At 39.8% G+C, this 19,171-nt stretch overlaps 1 protein-coding gene across 3 annotated transcripts; it reads right to left on the minus strand.

Moving 5' to 3' along the window:
* Positions 1-1,057: 1,057 nt before the first annotated feature.
* On the minus strand, positions 1,058-10,850 carry LOC118112407 (cytokine-dependent hematopoietic cell linker). 3 transcript variants are annotated; one of them, XM_035161693.2, is made up of 18 exons: positions 10,558-10,850; positions 9,739-9,822; positions 8,765-8,805; positions 6,391-6,535; positions 5,041-5,093; positions 4,692-4,746; positions 4,097-4,147; positions 3,985-4,019; positions 3,889-3,899; positions 3,731-3,808; positions 3,411-3,435; positions 3,078-3,102; positions 2,916-3,000; positions 2,737-2,753; positions 2,566-2,660; positions 2,401-2,478; positions 1,476-1,631; positions 1,058-1,362 (listed from the first exon to the last, which is right to left on the minus strand). In XM_035161693.2, the coding sequence occupies exons 3-18, from the start codon at positions 8,765-8,767 to the stop codon at positions 1,210-1,212; spliced, it is 1,065 nt and encodes a 354-aa protein (XP_035017584.1). In that variant the 5' UTR covers positions 8,768-8,805; positions 9,739-9,822; positions 10,558-10,850; the 3' UTR covers positions 1,058-1,209. The 3 variants fall into 3 exon arrangements, with proteins under 3 accessions (XP_035017584.1, XP_035017585.1, XP_035017582.1); XM_035161694.2 differs by lacking the exon at positions 9,739-9,822 and having other exon boundaries at positions 3,411-3,432; XM_035161691.2 differs by lacking the exon at positions 9,739-9,822 and having other exon boundaries at positions 10,558-10,847.
* Positions 10,851-19,171: the final 8,321 nt, after the last annotated feature.

Here is a 19,171-nt window from a genome sequence, read left to right on the forward strand (position 1 = left end):
TTAGTTTGTCTAGTCTGGGCTTCTGTAAAAAAACATGGCGGCCTCCGTAGAGAAGACCCGCTCTGATGTAAATAAAAAGTATTTCAATATAAAGGGTTCATTCTAGGGTCAAGAAAACTACAATTCATACAATTTAGATAAACACACTAGTGAAAACATCACTAGGATTATTTTATAATCAATTTCTGCCAATAGATCCCTTTCACCTAAATCTTACACACTGAACCTTTATAGTGGGGGGCACTAAACTGCCTTATGACTAAAGGTATATTTAATTCTACTGCTATGTAGATGCTCAGTGACTGTGGTGATTCTCGGGCGCTCAGAAACTTTTAAAAACTCATTGCACAAAAACATGAAGAAGGCTGTTGGGGATGTTCTGTCCTGATACTTTGCAGATCTGCTTCTCTTCTTCACGGCAGCATCACTACATCCGTGTGTTCCTGTTCATACTGTAGTCATGATGATGTATGAGGTGCTGGACCTATGATTGAATCAATAGGTTTTGGTTGCCCACAGATTTTATTGTGTATATACTTAATAATATAAAACGTGATGACATGTTAATTGCTCAGTAGGGAGCGGCTAACGTTCCTCTGCTTCTTGTGCAACAGCAGTGATGCTGTGATCTACTTTTCTCACATGTCAGCATGTGAAGCTGCCTCTGTCTCTGTTATTATATATAATAATTTTATTTTTCTTTGCTTCGCCTTTTATCCCGTCATTTCTGTGGACATTTCCTCATGTTCCAGTTAAAGCAGTTTTCGGTTTTACTACATTCACAGTGTTTATCATCATTGTGTTCTCGTGTTTTTATATATATATAAAAAAAAAACAATTGTGTAACTCCTTTTTCTATTAAAACTAAGTAAATATGATTTAAACTTTTAATGGCTTCCTCCATCTTGTTCAACTCGAGTGTTTGTGATCATAATGAAACGTGTCATTGTTGTCAAACAGGTTTCGCATCAAGAGAAGACCAAACCCATTGGTTTGACCAACAGCTCCTCTGCAAGGTTAAGCCAATTAATAACAACTTGTACAGGACACACCTTAGTTGATCTTATACCTGCTGTGCAATTATTACACTTTTATTGACACAAGCAAATACTTTTGAAATTTGAATACACAGTCAGCATCTGTCCTAACAGGCTCAGAATGAACTACAGGGGAAATTTGACTGGATCATCATTGGCATGATGTGCGTTGTCATTCTAGGAGCTGGTTGACGTCCATCCTCGTCACCGCACACGTCAGCACACAGTTCTCTGGGTATTTACTTCCTTGTATGTTTCTGCCACTGATGAGTACTATTGGGAAGATGGTGTGAAACTTGATGATGTCAGCCACAGAGTCAAACATCTGAGGACAAAACAAAGATGTCAGCTCCAGCACAGTTAAAGAATGTACAGGTATATATGCTGGAGAGATAAGTGCTTGTTGAATTGGCCTCATGAGGTCTTTCCTCCACTCACATCTTTTGATTGTTGTCCTGTTCCCAGAGCGAACCTGCTGCTGCTCTCAAAGAACCGGATCTTTACATTGTAAACCTTCTTCTCATGATACACAGACAACACCAAAGGTTCGCTGCCGGTGTTGATGGAACAGTCTCGTACCAGAAATGCACCGTTCTAAAGTCCGGAATTACAAAAAGAAGAAAGAGCCAAGTCTGACATTTTGGTTTCTGTACAGCAGCTCTTTCCTGAAAGTTAGTCTTTGGTCCTGAATTTGCTTCTCACACAAAAACCTTGAAAGGTTAAACTAACAGGCTCTGATGTGTTAATCATTACGCTTCACAGACTGGTCTGGTTGGCAGAAACAGATAGAAAAGTGAGAATGATCTCAGGGACGCTGAGAGGAAGCCGACGTTGCACTGTAATATCAGATGCATAATCTTTGAGTTAATTTGAATTGCAAATATAATAGTTAAAAAAAATTTTAAACCACAACTGACATCAAGCGTGGCCTTAGGGTTGTTAAAGAAAACTGAGAGTCTTTTTTGAGGCGTCAAATCCACTTTTATCAACTCTTAAGATTTGTGATCCTTACATATCACTTCATACTTTATCTACGTCATGTTCCACACTTCTGAGTCAGAGCGGCTGCAAAGAGAAAATACACTGGAATCCATTCAAATCATATTTCAATTCAATTAATTTTGATGATCAAAATAATAAAGTAAAGAACATTACTCCTACTTCTCTGCTATTCTCATAATGTGACAAGAGGCTGTTGTAATAGGCTTTTAGGTTATAGGCTTGCATTTACATTGCCAGTAGAGGTCGCTGCAGCCCCCTCAGTATTTCTACTCTCCTCATCCAACCCTCACCAAGAAAGAGAATACGTGTATTTACCAAAATGTTTAAAGACATTACAATTAATGTTTAGTTAATTCCATACCTTGTTCACCAGATGTAAAGCATGCTCTGCATCTGCTCGATTACAGGCCCCGATGTACCAGTCCTCCTCACAATATGTCTGCCAGTGGAATAGAGATCATACAACTTACATCCTCCATTATTTCACTGAACATTTATTAAAAAATCAATTCTCAGCACTTTTTACCTGTTGAGGTTTTTCCTTTGGAACAAATTCGTGTTGGTCAAAGTCTTCTTTAGTTTGCGGCCACTCATGGTGATGACGTCCTGAATGCCCCCTTTCTTTAAGTAGATGTTAATGTTGACTTATGTGATCAATATGTGCGTAATGACACTGATGAGCTGAAACATTACTCACCCAGATTCTGTTGCGACCTAAATAACAACAAGTAACAACAAGTAACAACATGAATAAATAAATCCATTTAAAAATACAGTTAGCAACAGAAAGGACTATTCCTGTGTTTTTAGGCTACACATATTTATTTATTTATTTATACACAAAATGCCTGATTAAAAAGCAAATTAAAATCTTACCTTGTTTCTAAATCGTGAGTTTCCAGATCCAAAGAATATCTGTGGTTGTTGTTGGGGCCTGAGACAGTTTCTGGACTCTGTCGACCTAAAATCCCATAATTACAACTGCCAATATGTTTTTCAACAAAATCATATTCTCTATTCTATTATATTACCTCTTACCTATGGTTTGTGAACCCAGTACTGCCTGTTAAGAGTAATGAAAAGACAGTTAGATTCAAATAAAATGACAAGATGGTTAAGTGATGTTGTGTAGCAAGATTACAAGTTTTATAATAAAGAATAAAAAGTTTAAGTGTTGATAAACTACATTGTTTTATGGTTACAGCTCATAAAGGTCATGCTCCAGGACTTGTAATATAAATGGAATAAACAGAATGATTAAAAATAAGTAGCAGAAACAAAAGTGAGACACAGAATTAACAGCAAAATGACAAAAATCTACAATTCACTATAATTGTGTTGGAAAATAAAGCTGCGTTTATGATTACTTACTTTTTTAGTCCCCTTCTGTTGCCTGCTGAAATTAAACACATTTACATAAAATCACAATATGCTTTAATGCAGAAACCCTCCGGGCTTTTCTGTGATTATGATTCTAACCAGCAGATGGTGCGACAGCTGCACAGTGTGAACTGGGCGGGCCTCCTCTCGCCTTTCTACCATCCACATGTGGGACAGGGCCCCTTGGGGCTGTGGTGAGCGTCAGGGGAATACAACAACCACAGTGGAGACGTTCCCCTGGTGAAACTAACGTCTCTCTCTACTTGTTCTACCACACATTAGTCTGAGTGTGAGAATCAAACAGGACTCACTCTCTCCTGCAGGGATGAGTCCATCCAGGAGGCTGATTTACTAACTGCAGGGAGGAAGGTGGAGGTGATGGAAAATGCCTGGAAGAGCCAGACATCAGCTGTAAGTCTGTTTATAATCCACAGTTGAATATCTTGAATAGTATTGAACAGTAAATTACCTGTGGGAGAGCTGAGGAAGGAAAAGAGACAGAAAACAATGAATACAGTCAACAAACAGTCGATATGACCCTGTTGTACGTAGCTCAGGTGTTTACCTGGTTTCCTGGAGGCCCAGGTGTGAATCTCTTATCTGTAAAAACAACATGTTAGATTAATATCTGGGATGTGACTGTGAACTGGGTTTCGTTGTATATTTGTTCCTGTTACCTAAAATGTTTTTTCTTCTGCCGGGCTTCAGATCTCTATTTACTGAAGGTCCTGTGATTCAAAAACACAATGCAGAAAACTGAATATAATTTTTTTTGCATCCTACACATTAGAACAGTTCAGGGTAGAGATTTAGAAAAATTGACTTTAAGAGTTATATGCATCAAAAATCTACTGGGGTCAGATGACAAAATTAGTTTTTTTTGTGGCATTTATTATAGACACTCACAGTTATTAAAGTGAATATAAAGTTCTTATCAAATATAATAAAAGCATGTTTCTGTTCACTTGACAAATATTAAGAAGAGAATTAATCAGAGCTACAGTGGCGAAGAAATCTCTAACAGTCAATACTTAATTGTGACAAATGATATAGGAATAGAATATTTTAAAAACTGAAGTATCACTCTGAAGATCCACTCTACCCTGCGTCTGCAAAAAATATATATTCTCGCTGAGAGGCTCTGAAGTCAAATTCTACCGGATCTGCCAAAGGAACATTTGTTTTTCGTACATTTCTGTTCAATGCCGGAAACCCCGAGTTAAAAAGATGATGGAGGGAGATTTGAGGCACCTGATCTCGATTTCACTTTACCTGTCGTTGGTGGGATTTCTCTGTGTGGATATCTGGGCTGGGAGCTGGAGTTACCCTGATAAGACCAATAATATAATTATTATAATAATGATATAAAAGGGAGAAATGAAATGATAAAACAAAAAGTATATTTTACATATGAATTTCCCACAGAAACCTACTTGGATGCACACACAGTACATTGTTTGATTAATGTTATATCAGAGATTTACAGTAAAAGAATATTAGATTTATAGGAAAGTTGCTGATTTCTCTGAAGGTACAAGAGTGTACAAGTATAAGCAGGTATTCATTGTGGTTCAATGGTAATTATGTATATTCACTTGTGAAAGTCAAACAGAAACCTTACAGTGAGGAGTGAGGAGAGGCTCTGAGCTGATGACGACCACGGAAGATCCCTGTCTGCAGACCAGAAGAAACAGTGAAACGTTCATCAGTGTCCGTGACGATGTTAGAATCAGTGCCAGTTCACAGTTTCACTTTCTTGGAGTTTGTATCGTTCTCGTAACTCAGCAGCACATTGAATTGATTACAGAGGGAGAGAACAACCACAAGTGTGAACACATTTAAAGGCCACATTCAGTACATGTAAAGCTACAGACGTGCAGCTGTGAGGCCCCTGGCCGGGGGCCACATCCACGCAGCCGAGTAAAGGGAGACTGTTCACGCTACACGCTTCCCTCCGATAATTGTGATCTCCCGCAGTCTGACTCAGCCAACAGATGGCTCTGGAGACCCACTTGCAGATCATGCTCACTCAGCAGGAGCTCCGTCTCTCAGATCCACACTGCTTTCATTCTCATCGCAGTCTGTGTGTGTGTGTGTGTGTGTGTGTGTGTGTGTGTGTGTGTGTGTGTGTGTGTGTGTGTGTGTGTGTGTGTGTGCTTCATTGTGATCATATTCTCCAGAACATAGTAAAGAAAAAGTGAAACATACTCCACATCATTGTGTAGCAAACACAGCAAGTTTGTGAATCACAGCTTATTCTTATGCGCAGGTTATTTTAGTCTATTCCAGAACTATTTTAAAATGATATGTGGTTTGTTTTTATAAATCGAAGGCAGATGGAAATATTGAGGGATCAGACTGCACTGAGATTTCTATTTTGTATATGTTATATTAAATTTTTTTGTATCTATAATACGTTTATTTTATTGGCCCTTATTTGTGCTGGACATTTTGTTTCAATTCAATATCATAATTCTTTCGTTGTTGCTACAATTGAGTCTAACAGAGGCGCAGAGAGATTTAGATTTAAGAGTCTTATAAATCCTTTAAGATTGTTTTACAATCTAAAAGAAAGAATTAGATAAGAAGAAATAATGAGAGTTAAACGGGAGGAGGGATATACAACAAAGGTCAAAGGTCAGATTTACTTCTAAAAATGGACAGAATAACTTGTTTTTTGTGATTTATTGTTGTTCACTGCACTGAAATATAAAAATATTACACACAGCAGCTCATTCTCAAATGATACTGAAGGAATTTAAAAACTAAACCTCCACTGGTTTGTGCAATAAACAGGTTTAGTTTTATGTTTTTGAGTGAAGACAAAGTAATAGACTTATTTAGGGTTTCTTTGAAAATTTAAAATTAAATTAAATTAAAATAGAACTTTAATCAAACTAAACTCATAGATAAGAATGAAAGACTAAATGCGCACATGAAAAAACACGTGCGCCAGCTTTTTCTTCTCTACCTGCGTACTCCATTTCATCATAAATGGGCCTGGCAGGAAGTATGCACACGCTCATCACTTCCTCATGGTCATCCACCACGGCGTACTCGGGCTCCGTGATGTCACTGTAGTCACCGCATATCTGATTTCTGTTTCTGCTGCGATCCTGTGGAGATAAAAGTGCAGCTTCCTCATACTGAACAATAGACAACCTTCACAAACCTGCTACTTAATGAAAGCTTGTGTCTGGAGGTCTGAGACTCAGATGTTACATCACTTTTATACAATGCAACGCGCTAACCTACAATATGTCAAAAAGGCAAAGAGATTCTCAACACTGAACTCTTTGAACTCAATAAACGACTGCTTTTGATAAAAAATCCTTTTCTGCATTCACTCCCCTACTGGAAAAAAATACTTACTTAAATAATTAACTTTACAAAGGGAATTCAATATAGTCTGTAATGACCTAATACACAGCCATTTATTCTGAGAGGACGTTTTATGTTTAGATCCTCGACACTCACACAACACCGATAAGCACAGGAGGAGATAATGAGCTGTTGCAACATCCCCCCTCTGCTCGTCTCTCAGGTATTTCTTTATCTTCACAGTTACACAGTTACACCGACACGAAGACGCACACGGTGTTGAAGTGTTACACAACAAACACTGAATGTTTCTGTGGATTAAAGTGTTTGCTGCTGCTCTGCACCTGTGGCGAAGCTGCAGAAATAGGTGGGATTAGGATGAATACGTTATCGCTGGGTTCATCAGTCACGGCCAGTCAAACCAGCTGCTCGGGTTTTTTAATTTGAAAGCTACATGGAAATGAATGTGTTGGTCCTGCTGCTGCACAACAACCATGAAACATTAGTGCAACACAGAGGCAGAATATTTCACCACAGGAAGGAAATGGTCGCTTGTGTAAGCAGGGTTTTTTGATGTCGTCCAAATGTAATGATGGCACAGTTTTAAAAAAGACAATAATTAATAGAACAACCACGTGTTTGACAGTGGTTTGACAAGTTGACAATGTAAATGAAGTGTTGTCTAATTATTCAGAGAGAAATGTGGGTGAAAAAATACACTTTTGCAAAATATACATTTTATTGATTTTTGGCGCCTTTTTCATGACATATTACTGAATATCTGTTGTTTTCTCCGAATATTCGGGGGCTTTTCAACTGGTTTCGATTTGAGTTGTTTGTATTGTCACCACTCGGTGAGTGGTCATACTGGTGGCTTGTTGCAGTACAGGTCATAAACCCTGCCTCCTCCTTGTTAGCTTCTTGGACATGGACCAAACAAGTGGAGTAAAAGTACACACCACTATGTTTTCTGTCATGTTAGTTATGTCTCAGTTCTAAGTTTAGTTTTAATGACTTATTTGAGGCTATAAAAAGGGGTTGACATGTTATGATCGACAGCTGAGACTGATTCGTGATTGGGTTGGGTCAGCCCATCTTTATCTACGTCTATGTTGTTAACACACATTCATCTGTCAGTTAATTATTCAGTCACAACTTATACCGGCACTGGATCAGATTCTAAGTGTTTGTTAAAGTATATTTCATCATATTTCCGGAGATGAAACAGGCACATCCTCTCTCTTCAGCCTCAAATCAATCAAATATGAGGGTTTTCAAATACGTCCTGGAGCACAAATAATTAACAACACAGTCAGGGAACCTTAGTCTAACTTAAACTGTTTATTTCCAATGTGTGTGTGACTTTGATCTTTGTTAAAGAAGTAGAGAATCACAAGGACATGGCACAAAAAGAGCTTCTCTGTGGTTCTGAAGAGGCAAAGTGAGGGTCACCTCAACACTTAGCATCACCTTTAATTGCTCTGTGCTGCTTTTCTGAAAAAGACCGAGAGCTTTTCAAAGAATTCAAAGGGACAAAAATCCCCCTGAATGTAAAAATAAAAGCAGCTTTTGTACGAACCAAATGAACAATGATTCATCACAGTCAAATATTCATTATATTCATAAACACAACAAGATGTTAATGTGCACATTTCATCTCCAACAGAAAAAGCTCATACAAATAAAATGAGACTATAACTCTCCCTCACAACGTTGATACATCAATGTTATTTAGTGGGAATTTGAAAGATGATTATTGCATAAATTCATTAAAACAAAACAGAGAATAAATGAAGTAGGAATATGAATAAAAGGGATATTAATGCAACGCTGGGAAGAATCAGCGTCTGCACTGTGTTGTTCTTGCTGTGCACTAACAATGACAGATCAGAAACTGGCTCTGTACTCCTTTCTGTGCTGAAAGGTAATTATCATGTGGCGCCAAACTCCCCAAGTTTCCCCCCCCGGGAATGTTCATGTGGAACCAGCAGGGAAACGCTGTGGACACGGCCGCTATAACTCACCATTATCACAGCTGACTCATGGCCGGTCCCTCTCACAGCAGCTAGAGACAAAAATGAAAACCGTCATTAGTTTTGGTGATACGCTAAAGACTGCAGCCTCTCTGTGCTTTTCTTCCTCAATGAGGTTTTATATAAAACTACACAGAGCTGTATGTTTTCACATGTCTAACATGCAGGGGAAATAAATAGTGTCTGAATTCTCTGAGAAACTAAGATTTGAAATGTATTTATTTGTGACAGAATCACCTGAACTGTGAAATGATCCTTGTGCTGTGGACAGAGCAACAGATAATGGTTTGAACAGCTTAAATAAATGATCAGATGAGCCTCAGTCATTTTTATGTTTTTCTGTAAATTATTTTTATATATATATAATTATTTCTCAGTAAAAGCTGGTTAGTGTTAGTTTAACACTACTGCTGCAAAGGTGAATATTCATATTTTTTTGAAGAAATTCATTGAATGCTCATCGGTGCCACGTTTAAGGCAGAATAATCCCAACTTTGTGTTGATTTATAGAAATTCCCACTTTTGTTCACAGTGGTTGATGCCGAGCAAAGGTTAAACAGCTGTGCTTTAATATACAGATACAACCATAAACTATTAATAACAAGTACATAATATTTATAACAGAAAAATAAGTTTCAGAGGATTTTATGGTGGAAAGTTTGAAATAATTAAAGGTAAATTACTTCACATTATCTCTCTACATTGAAACTATCACATGAGAAAAACATCTAAATTTCTCAAGATTTTCTATCAATTTTAAAAATCCTGTTTCCAGGAGTGAAGAGAAGCTCAGGGTCAGAGCTGATCAATCACTTTTTGATTGACAGTTTTTCTTTTTCTTGAAATCTCCTTGGACGTGAAGGGAAGCAAAACAGGAAGCAGGAAGGAAACCTGCCTGAAATAGAAGTTCAGAAAGGCCCAGGGAAAGTGAAAATGCCAGAAGACATTACAAGCTACCAACTCACTTCCCAACAGGCAGAGTCAGACTCAGTATTGGATTTGGCACCATGGTCCAACACTCCGCGGGGCTGCCTGTCTACTTTGTGGAGCTTAGTTGGCCACGGGAAGTGGTGTTGGATGAAACGAAAAGGCGGAGATTAGATACATGGGAGCTAGTGTCTGAGGTTGAGCAGTTATAGTCTGGAAAACAAACTTCTGCCCCATGGAAATTGGGTGCAGAGGATTTGTGGCAACTCAAACCAACGAACTGCTGAAGGATTTGTGACCCGGCTCCGCTGTGGCATGGAGAAAATATCGAGTGCAGAGCGAGAGTGAGCTCAGGCCGAGGACAGACGTGATACCAACAGGGTTCAAACTAGGAAATACCATTAACACAGCATTGCTTTTGATTAAATATCATTTAATGTTGTCTATAATGTTCTAGTTGGTGTTAATTAAAGTGTATTTATACAGTGACTTTTAAATCAAGAACCAGGTCTTTTATTACATTTGCTGTATTTTCTTTTTTTTAATCCTAATATACACCCAGTTCACATCCGCAAATTCCATACGTGATTACATGTTTTTACATTCAAATATAAATATTAGATTAAATCATAAATAATAGAGATAATAAATAATCGAACAGCAACTGGATTCTTGTTCTTTTTACTCAAAGTGTGATTCCCCTCTTTGAGAAAGAGAGTCCTGCACTTCAAAGACAATCTCTTCTTTAAATTTCTGAGGTTTTTCATCTATTTTTAACGTCCGAGCAGCTTCTCTGCTTCTCTGCTCCGTCCTCCTCGTTCACATCGACACAAATACCTCCATTAAAAGTGACCTACCTTTTGGACTGGCCTCAGCGAGTGACCGGCGATGTGTTCCAGGAATAGAGAGAACACGGTTTACACATGAACTCCTGGTCTGCTTCAAGTCTCTGTGACGGAGGTAACCAGCCCACTGCAGTCACCCAGAATGACTTCCTGTGTGGTGAATAACTGTGTGAGGTCTTCACACTTGTTTTAAACACAAAGAGGTTTGTTTCGTCCTCTGCGTCCATCCTCTGATTTAACATCTCAATGCATTTTGAGGCATCAGCTGTGACACATTGTTTTTTTAAAATGCCTGTGGAGCTAATTTCTGCATCGACCTCTTGACATTTAAAAAGGTGTGATCTCAAGCTGCAGTCTCAAAGTTTCCTGTGCTACCTTTTGTCATACACAGAGTGTGTGTGTACGTGTTTGTGTGTGTGGGGGTCTGTATATTCATGAAACCACTGTTCAAAAATTCAAAAATCCAAAGTATGATTCTGAAAACCAGGCCCTGAGCGATTGTTGAGTAAATCTTGGCAAAAAAAACAGAATTTATCATTGCTGCAGGTATTTCTCTACATTTGAGCAAAGGACACGCTGACATTTCAACTTCTGCTCTGTCAAGTGCAAGAGGAAGCAGGGTGACATTTTCTCCTTTAATTAGATCAATCCCCTGGCTTCGTTTATATATCAAACAAGAAGACGAACCCAATTCTAACTTGTGACAATATTTTACTCGAGCTTAACCTTTCAAAGTGATATTTTCCCTCAGCTTAATATTTTCATTTTATACCACAAACACTTAAAAAAAGGCACATTTACAGCACTCAGATGAATAAATGCCAAACAAGGTTTGTATCAGGGGCAGATGAAGGATTTTTTAAAATCAGGGTCCATACAGGGGTCACAATTTACACAGAGGGGCCGATTATATGTCCAACATTCGAGCACAATTACTGATTCACGAAGCTGCACATGTCCTTGTTTTCTTTTAGCTCTATAGCTTTGATTCAAAGCCACACGACACCGAATATATATAATGAACATTGTTTCTTCTTCAAGCACATTTCTACTTCAAAAAAGATTGGAAAATAAAAATAGATAAAATAAAAACTTTAACAAATTGTCATATTTAATGTCAGTATTGTTAGAAAGTGACTATCTTTTTTAAGACAGGGGTATTTCAGCTGTGGCCAGTGCCCCCTGGCTCAACCCCTGGATCTGCCCCTGTCTGCATTAATCAGAATGATGGTTGTGTACTATGCTGGGTTACACTCACATAAAGCAAAACCCAGACAATTAGAGGCATTACACTCCGGCTATTAATCGGCACACAAGAGCTGAAATGAGGCAGAAAATATGCTGAATCACGCTGAGAATATTTTCAGCGTCGGCCATGAAGCCGGGTTTTATTGGTCCGTGCAGCACCGGCAGCAGTTACAGATAAAGAGACGAGCATCACTCACTCTTATTGTAAACCTTGCAGCCGGTGCAGGATATTATAAAGGTGATGTTCTGCTTTAAGGCCTTTTCCTCTCAAACCTTCAAAGATTGTGGCCTCAAACATAAAAGCTCTGCTCACCAGGCACTGCAGGTTATTCCTTTGAATTCAAGTATGTGGGAAAGTTTTGGTGCTAAATTTGACAAAGGTAAAGGGAAACTTTGGTATTTTACATTTACGTCGTTGCAGAACTGATGATCTCAGTAAAGATTAAGACGACTGGCTGATCGACACGCTTAGTGACTTGCCTCTGGTTTGAGTGGAGCAGTCCGATGGTGTTACTGTCTGCAGCACAGGCGCACAAGGTCAGCCTCTCTCCTGTGGTTTCTTCTGCAATGGTATAGCCTGACTTCCTGTGAGAGATTACCATCTAGCCTCTCATATTCTCATGGATGCTTATCTTTTGAGCCGCCAACGCCAACTCCCCGGACGTCTCTACACCTTGGCCCCCAGCGACAGCCCCATCAGCCTGTCAATCTGGCAGCTCATCCTGTGTCCTCCTCCCAGCAGCCAAAAAAAACGAGCCGTCGTCCCCCTTCGCTGTCCTGGACCTGTCACTGGGAAATAAGATCCAGAGCCGCAGCCTGAGGGGTGAGGAACATGGAGGATGAATATGGGGGGTTTTTGAGAGAAATGTTCTTCATGCATTCACGGGCGTCATGTGATCGTAATCATGAACCACATCAAATAGCCACTGAATAGCTGCTGCTCCTTTATTACACAGAATAACCACAGAGTTAAGGTAAATGTGGCCACGCATTTCCCATGAATACATTTCTTGACTTTCACAAATTACTCTTGAAGATTTTTTTCATATCACAGCTTTGTTTCCGGCTGAAACGGCTGGATGGGCGCAAAAGTTTGTTCAGTCAACCATTTAGGTTTTCATGTCTCATCCAGTGCATTTATCTGCTCCAAGATTTGACGTGTCCAAAACTGACTGACTATTTTAAAACTAATGAATTTCCCATTAACCTTAACCACGTAGTGTAGAAGTACATTCTGCCCCGAAGAAGCTGCGCCGGTCAGAGGACGTATTTTAAACTTCACTTTTAAACACAAAAACCATTACCCACTCCTGGAGAGACAGTTCATATACAACACCTTTAATATCAGCACATTAACGTCACACACAGTAAACTGTTCTGCATGAAAACTTTAATTCATATTTGTGATTTACAGATTTACAGCTGACAATTCTTGTTTAATTGTTTATGGCTTATAATGTAATATTCTTGTGAAAATAGATGATAGATAAATTAATTTAAGTCCAATTAAAGCTAGAAGATAGAATTTCAGCATTTTCAATCATCAATCCTTAAAAGTACAAGTCATTTTCAAGTAGAGTACTTAATTATCAAACACAGGATGAAAATAAAGCCCTAAATCCTGATAATAATTCTAATATGTGGATAATAATAAAGTTTCAATCGATCCATGAAGCAGGTGCTTTCTTGTAGAAATGTTGGTGTCCGAAAGTTACAGAAATTCCTCTGGTAAGCATTTTAGTTGAAGTACATACTAATACCTTCATCTAGAGTCTGTAGACCGTTCATTATTGCCATAGAAACCATGATAAAGATAGGAAATGGCCCTAACAAATTTCAGTTTTTTACTGTTACTTTCAGATGAAACTTAGTTAGAGTCTGTAGGTTTTATTCACTGTGCGCTCAGCCTCATCTGCAGCTTATAAGAGAAGGATGAGATGATGCCATAGAGCCAGATAAGATCTGGGAGAGGGAGAGGGCAGGTAGTCTTGCCAGTCGGGCTATCTATCTGATGAGAGTGTGATTCAGCAGCGTGAATAATTAAAGCCGGGAGCACTGATAGGAATCTGTAGACGCCAGGCTCGGATAATACTGGACGGATATCGGGGGCCTCCGGTGCAGGGAGGTGGCGGCCGGTACGACATTACTCACCGTGCCCGTGCCCCAGGCAGCCGTCAGGGCACCGAGCTGAAGGTCAGGAGATGATGGATGGACAGAGACCGGCGGTGGCTCACCGCTGAAGTTGACTAGAAAACGAATGTCCTGTACATGAAATATTATCCCCACGGAGGAAGATACCTGATCTGATACTGCAGCAGCGTGTCATGGCTTTGTGAACTTTGTGAAAAGCTGCGGTCCATCAGCTTGAAATGCCGTTTGTGACAAGGAGAGGTGGAAAGAAGGAGAATTTCTTCCATTAGCAGAGGCAGCGTTTTGTTGATGCTACATCAGAACAATCTTAATCCTAAAATCATTCATCGTAATTACTCCTTAAAGGGTCAAAAGTATTTTTTGCATCGTCTGGTGTTTCTTGTTGAAGGGTCAATGGCATTTTTGTTTGTCCCGCATCGTCATTGTTTTTCCCTGTTTAGTAGATTTCTCAGACTTCTTTAGTAGCAGCTGCGTAGAAATGAACTGAGCCCTGAGCGTTCGGGGGAGGATGTTATTTTTGAGAACCAGTCCTCTGCGATTCTGCTACAACTTCCCACTCAGTGACAAAAATTTAAATTCATGTTTGTCTTGCAAATGATGTCGCACCAAATATAGACAGGTAGTGCATGCAGAAGTTGAAACAAGCCTCTGTAAGAACCCAACCACTAAAGAGCGTCCTCCTCCCACCCGAGTATTAGTATGTTTTTTTGTACCTCTGTCTTAGTCGCCTCCATACACTGCTACATTCATTATAATGGTAGCAGTGTGTCGGCAGAGCCTCCACAACGCCAAGGAGCCCCGTATTCAGGTCAACTCACAGCCAGAACTATTCCTTGATTATTCCGTATTTATCAGGCGTTCCCCCACTGTGGTGCGGAGTCTCTGGAAGATGTGTCTTGGTGAGACGGGCCCTGGGCTAATGAGCTGCGTGCTAGCCTGCTGATTGCCGGGCTACGAGCTGCGCTTCACCCGGCTCAGAAGTCACATTCAAATAATCATCTCACTCAGGCCGAGGCCAGCCAGTGATGTGGGAGAGCAATGCTAATGTGGAGGCGTTGGCTGCCTCGTCGATAAAACACCCAAAGTGCTTCCACTAAACACTCACACGCTGCAGATGTGGTTCACGACTCGAGTGGCAAACATGTGTTTCGCTTGCTGTGCAAGAAATGTGTTTTGAATGGCTGCCATTACACATAGATTAGAGATCTGCAGCCTGTGAGGTTGCACTGTAGTTAAATGCAAATGTCAACATGTGCTCACCAGGTTTGTCACGCTCAGATCTGTGATTTTGCAAATGAATACTGGTTTAATTTTGCAGGTATTTAGTTGGACACATTGAAATGTTGCTCTCATGATGCTGTGAGATGAGAACCGGAGTCAAATTCATCTTAAATTAATATTAGTTCAAATTTCATCACAATCCATCCAATGGTTGTCGAGACACTTCACTCAAAATCACAAATATCAACCAAAATCATCTGGTAACCACAAGTGTGTGTATTAGATTTCACTGTAATCCATCCAGTACGTCAGCCTGGACCAAATGAGTCTTTTGACTTTAAACCTTCTCCACACTGTGTTATTTTACCTTTATGATTCATGAATGGACTCAAATTTGAACATTGACTTTTATAAATAATCAAATTAGCCTGTGAAAAACTGTCATGTGTAAGTTTCAGCTTTAAGTTTTTAAATTTCACCAAGGGCACGGCCGTGGTTTTCTCAATTTTTTAATTTCATTTTTCAAACTAGAATTTGCTTTAGTGCAATGTCAAAATAGTGGGACAGTGAGAGGACAGTGTGTGTCTGAACAAATTGAAAACAATACATTGCGAATGTCTGATGTTCAGGGTCATTGTGAGTTGCACCACAACATGTGATTACCTCCAGGAATATTTGAAAAACATATTAGACCACAAAAAATAAAGCATTACCATCACACTTAATGACTCATTTATTTGGTTGTGAGTTATGTTACAAAGACATTAAAACATACATGTGTATTATAAATGAGCATTAACTGAAATAATTCCAGGGATATTTTATAATTCCGGTTTATCATCTGAAAAATTCACAACACCACATATTTACATAGACCAAGATATAATTTCCTGTACATTACGTATTAAACATGCACCGATACCGAGAAATGAAAAGTCCGACTGATGAAGAATCTTTTTTTCTGCCGCTCACATGTTCATTTCCTGTTTAGTTGTGCACCTGGTAAACACCCGTACAATCTCCTCAGGGCTCCAACTGCCTGTGGCGAGAGACACTGATAGCATCTGCATGTGTTCTCTGTAAAAATAAACAAGTAAACACTGTGATATGTTGAATTACAAAGCATCTGCTGCATCTGAAAGTGTAACGTTGTGTTATCTACACACAGAATAAAGAGAGCTGGACTTTTTTACTGATTTAAATGAGCAATTATCAAAGTTGTTAGTTTGTTAATACATTTTCTGTCACTTCTCAGTTTCAGCTCTGGAGCACTGGTTGGTTCCTGGTTGCCCGGGGCAGCGATGAATTTACCATATACTGTGGAGATCATAAATAAAGATGGCTGACGCATCTCCACTTCTTACTCCGATCCAGAAAAGAAGCCAAAATATCACGAACACTGCCATTTTGTGCTTCTAGAGTAAGAGTCTGTGCAGTAGCGATCGGACGATGAACTACTAAGAGCTTGATGTGGTGATACATTCAAACATTAAGACAGAGTCAGACTGACAAGATGAGTTAAAGCTTCAGAAAACTTTGCAGAAAGTAGAACAATCATGTACCTTTACCCTGCGGTCAAATTACACCACTTAGAAAAAAGGTCAAAACTCCATGGACTGACTTTTAAAAGGAGCTACACACACACACACACACAGAAACACACACACACACACACATGTACGTAGCCCCAGCCATTGTGATCAGGAATAATGGATGAGCAGCAGCGTGGTCAAGTCTAATTAAAACAACCCCTTGACCACTGAATCCTGATCCTCACTTTCCTGGACACCTCTTGTCTGCTCACGTGTAGCAGCCTGTCGGGAGAGCAGGCATCAGACCAGCAGGTTCACAGTTCAGCTCCTCTCCCCGGCCGCGGCCTCCGGTAAACGTGGCTCTACATCACCTCGGACACAATCCATCCCCATTAACTGGGAGCTGCAGGAGCCTATTTCATCCTCATTGCCTCTGGTGCCTGAGTCCGACAGCCGCTTCCATTCATGTAATCCAGGAATCTGGATGTGCTGTGCCCCGCCGCCGAGGTTCAAGTGGCTGAGAGGACACGACGGGGCAGAGAATGGGAGTTAATTGACTGTGTGATGACTGTAACGATTTGAACCAGACAAGAGTGTGAAAACCATCATTAGATCCTCGGCAATTAGCACCGCTGCTAACAGGAAATGTGGCACCCATGCAAATGATGTTTAATATACACACATTACATTTACATAAGTGATCTATCTATCTGTCTGTCTATCTATCTATCTATCTATCTATCTGTCTGTCTGTCTGTCTGTCTGTCTGTCTATCTATAGTATTTTTGATGCTTTTGTCATCTTTAAAAAACAGATGCTCCTCTCTGTAGGACTACACGTGTTTAAAGCACGAGGAAACAACCTGTCTTTAATCATCAGACTTTTAATTTGTTGTTGTCCTCGTGTTTGGTTTTTGGATTCATATCTTTGCACTGTGAGTTCATTGTTTCGTATTTTATCCTAAAGCTTCTTTCCGAGTGTGTGTTACTTCCTTCCTCTGATGATAACCTGTCCCGCCTTAATTCGTCTCACCTGAGTCTTGTTAACTTTGTGTATTTAGTCTGGTCATCTTGTCTGTGAATGTTCCAGTGGTTTCATGGCTTTTCTTTGTTATTATATGCTTGACCAGGTCACATTTTTTGCATCTCTGTTTTGACTGTCAACCTGTTCTCCTCTAAGTCAAAGGCTGTTAGATCTGTCCTGGTCTGACATCTGTATTTGGGTCCTCATCTGCTTCCAGTCCTTCTACCAGTATTTAGCACTTCAGCAACATTATGAACAGGGATGTATTTAACTATCTGAGCTGTGGTTTTCTTACATATCACGAGGTGGAGGCTGATGCTGTGCACAGTGCGTTTTCCTGTGTACTCTGCTTATCTTAATTCGTGCATTTCGTGGTGTAAGCCTGTTCCTGAGACTGATTGAGGTTTATCGTTCTTTACAGAGGAAATATGAAACCATGCAGACTGAAGTTTTCATGGTGCTGCTCAAAACAAACACAAACTCTACAGAGAAAACTGAAAGCTTGAATAAATGATATATGTCACTCGTGTAAATCTGAAGCTCCAGGTTATTTTTGTCACTTGAAGTGAACTGACAGTGTTAACATCAGTGTGATGACACAGGGAGGTGTTGCGTCACTACATTTTTTGGCAGTCACCACTTGGTGGTGCCAGTTATCCCACATCTCTCATCTCCCTGGTTTCCTCTGTAAATATATTCAGCAACACTTTATTATAGATTGCATGGAGGATGTTTCATAAAGAAGATGGTGTCAAGATAAGAAAATATAACAGTAGGATTGATGCGCTTACTTTAACTGTTAAATCTACAGACGGTTGTAGAATATACTTGTTAAAAAGAAGTTGTGAAAGTAATACTTTGTGTTTTTACTGATTTCTCAGTGTGATAAGAAAACAGTGATGGTTCAAAGTGATTCATTACAAAAACAATAAAACAAGCATTTTGTTTTTGTTTTTCTCAATTTTTTCTTTTAATCCAAGGTCTTCTTTCATATTGTGTCGGCATTACTGCTTTTGTACATTTTAGGAAATTGTCGAGAGGGGATTTGCATCTCTTTAACATTTTTAAATCTTGCGTTGATAAATACTCATATAATAACCGTGACGTGCTGCGGTCGATTAGCACCAGAGTGCGGCACAAATGTTCGGAGTAAAAGAAAGAAAGGAAAGGAGAGGATTTATTGAAAGGGTCGTGTGGATGGAGGTGGAATGAGTGAGGAGGTAATTGTCCGAGGCAGAGGGCAGGAGGTGCAGTGAGGAATGGCAGGAGCGGCCGGGCACGGTGGATGAATGAGGGAGGCAGCAGGTGAGGGCGGGTTGTAGAGCAAGTAGCCGGGCAGGCGGGTGAGATGTGACCCTGGAGCTCCGGAGGTAACAAATGGACGAGGAGAGAGCTCATGAAGAACACTAGAGAGGCCTGAAGCGTTAATACCACTGTAGCTGGAATAAGAG

The sequence above is a fragment of the Hippoglossus stenolepis genome, chromosome 7 (assembly GCF_022539355.2).
Source record: "Hippoglossus stenolepis isolate QCI-W04-F060 chromosome 7, HSTE1.2, whole genome shotgun sequence".
Taxonomy (NCBI): domain Eukaryota; kingdom Metazoa; phylum Chordata; class Actinopteri; order Pleuronectiformes; family Pleuronectidae; genus Hippoglossus; species Hippoglossus stenolepis.

Excerpts from the sequence above, each read along its gene's own strand:
- LOC118112407 (XM_035161693.2), bottom strand. Across the intron at positions 4,148-4,691 it reads AGAAATCCCACCAACGACAG|GACCTTCAGTAAATAGAGAT; the intron begins GTAAAGTGAAAT and ends TTTGAATCACAG. Across the intron at positions 4,020-4,096 it reads CAGAAGAAAAAACATTTTAG|ATAAGAGATTCACACCTGGG; the intron begins GTAACAGGAACA and ends TTGTTTTTACAG.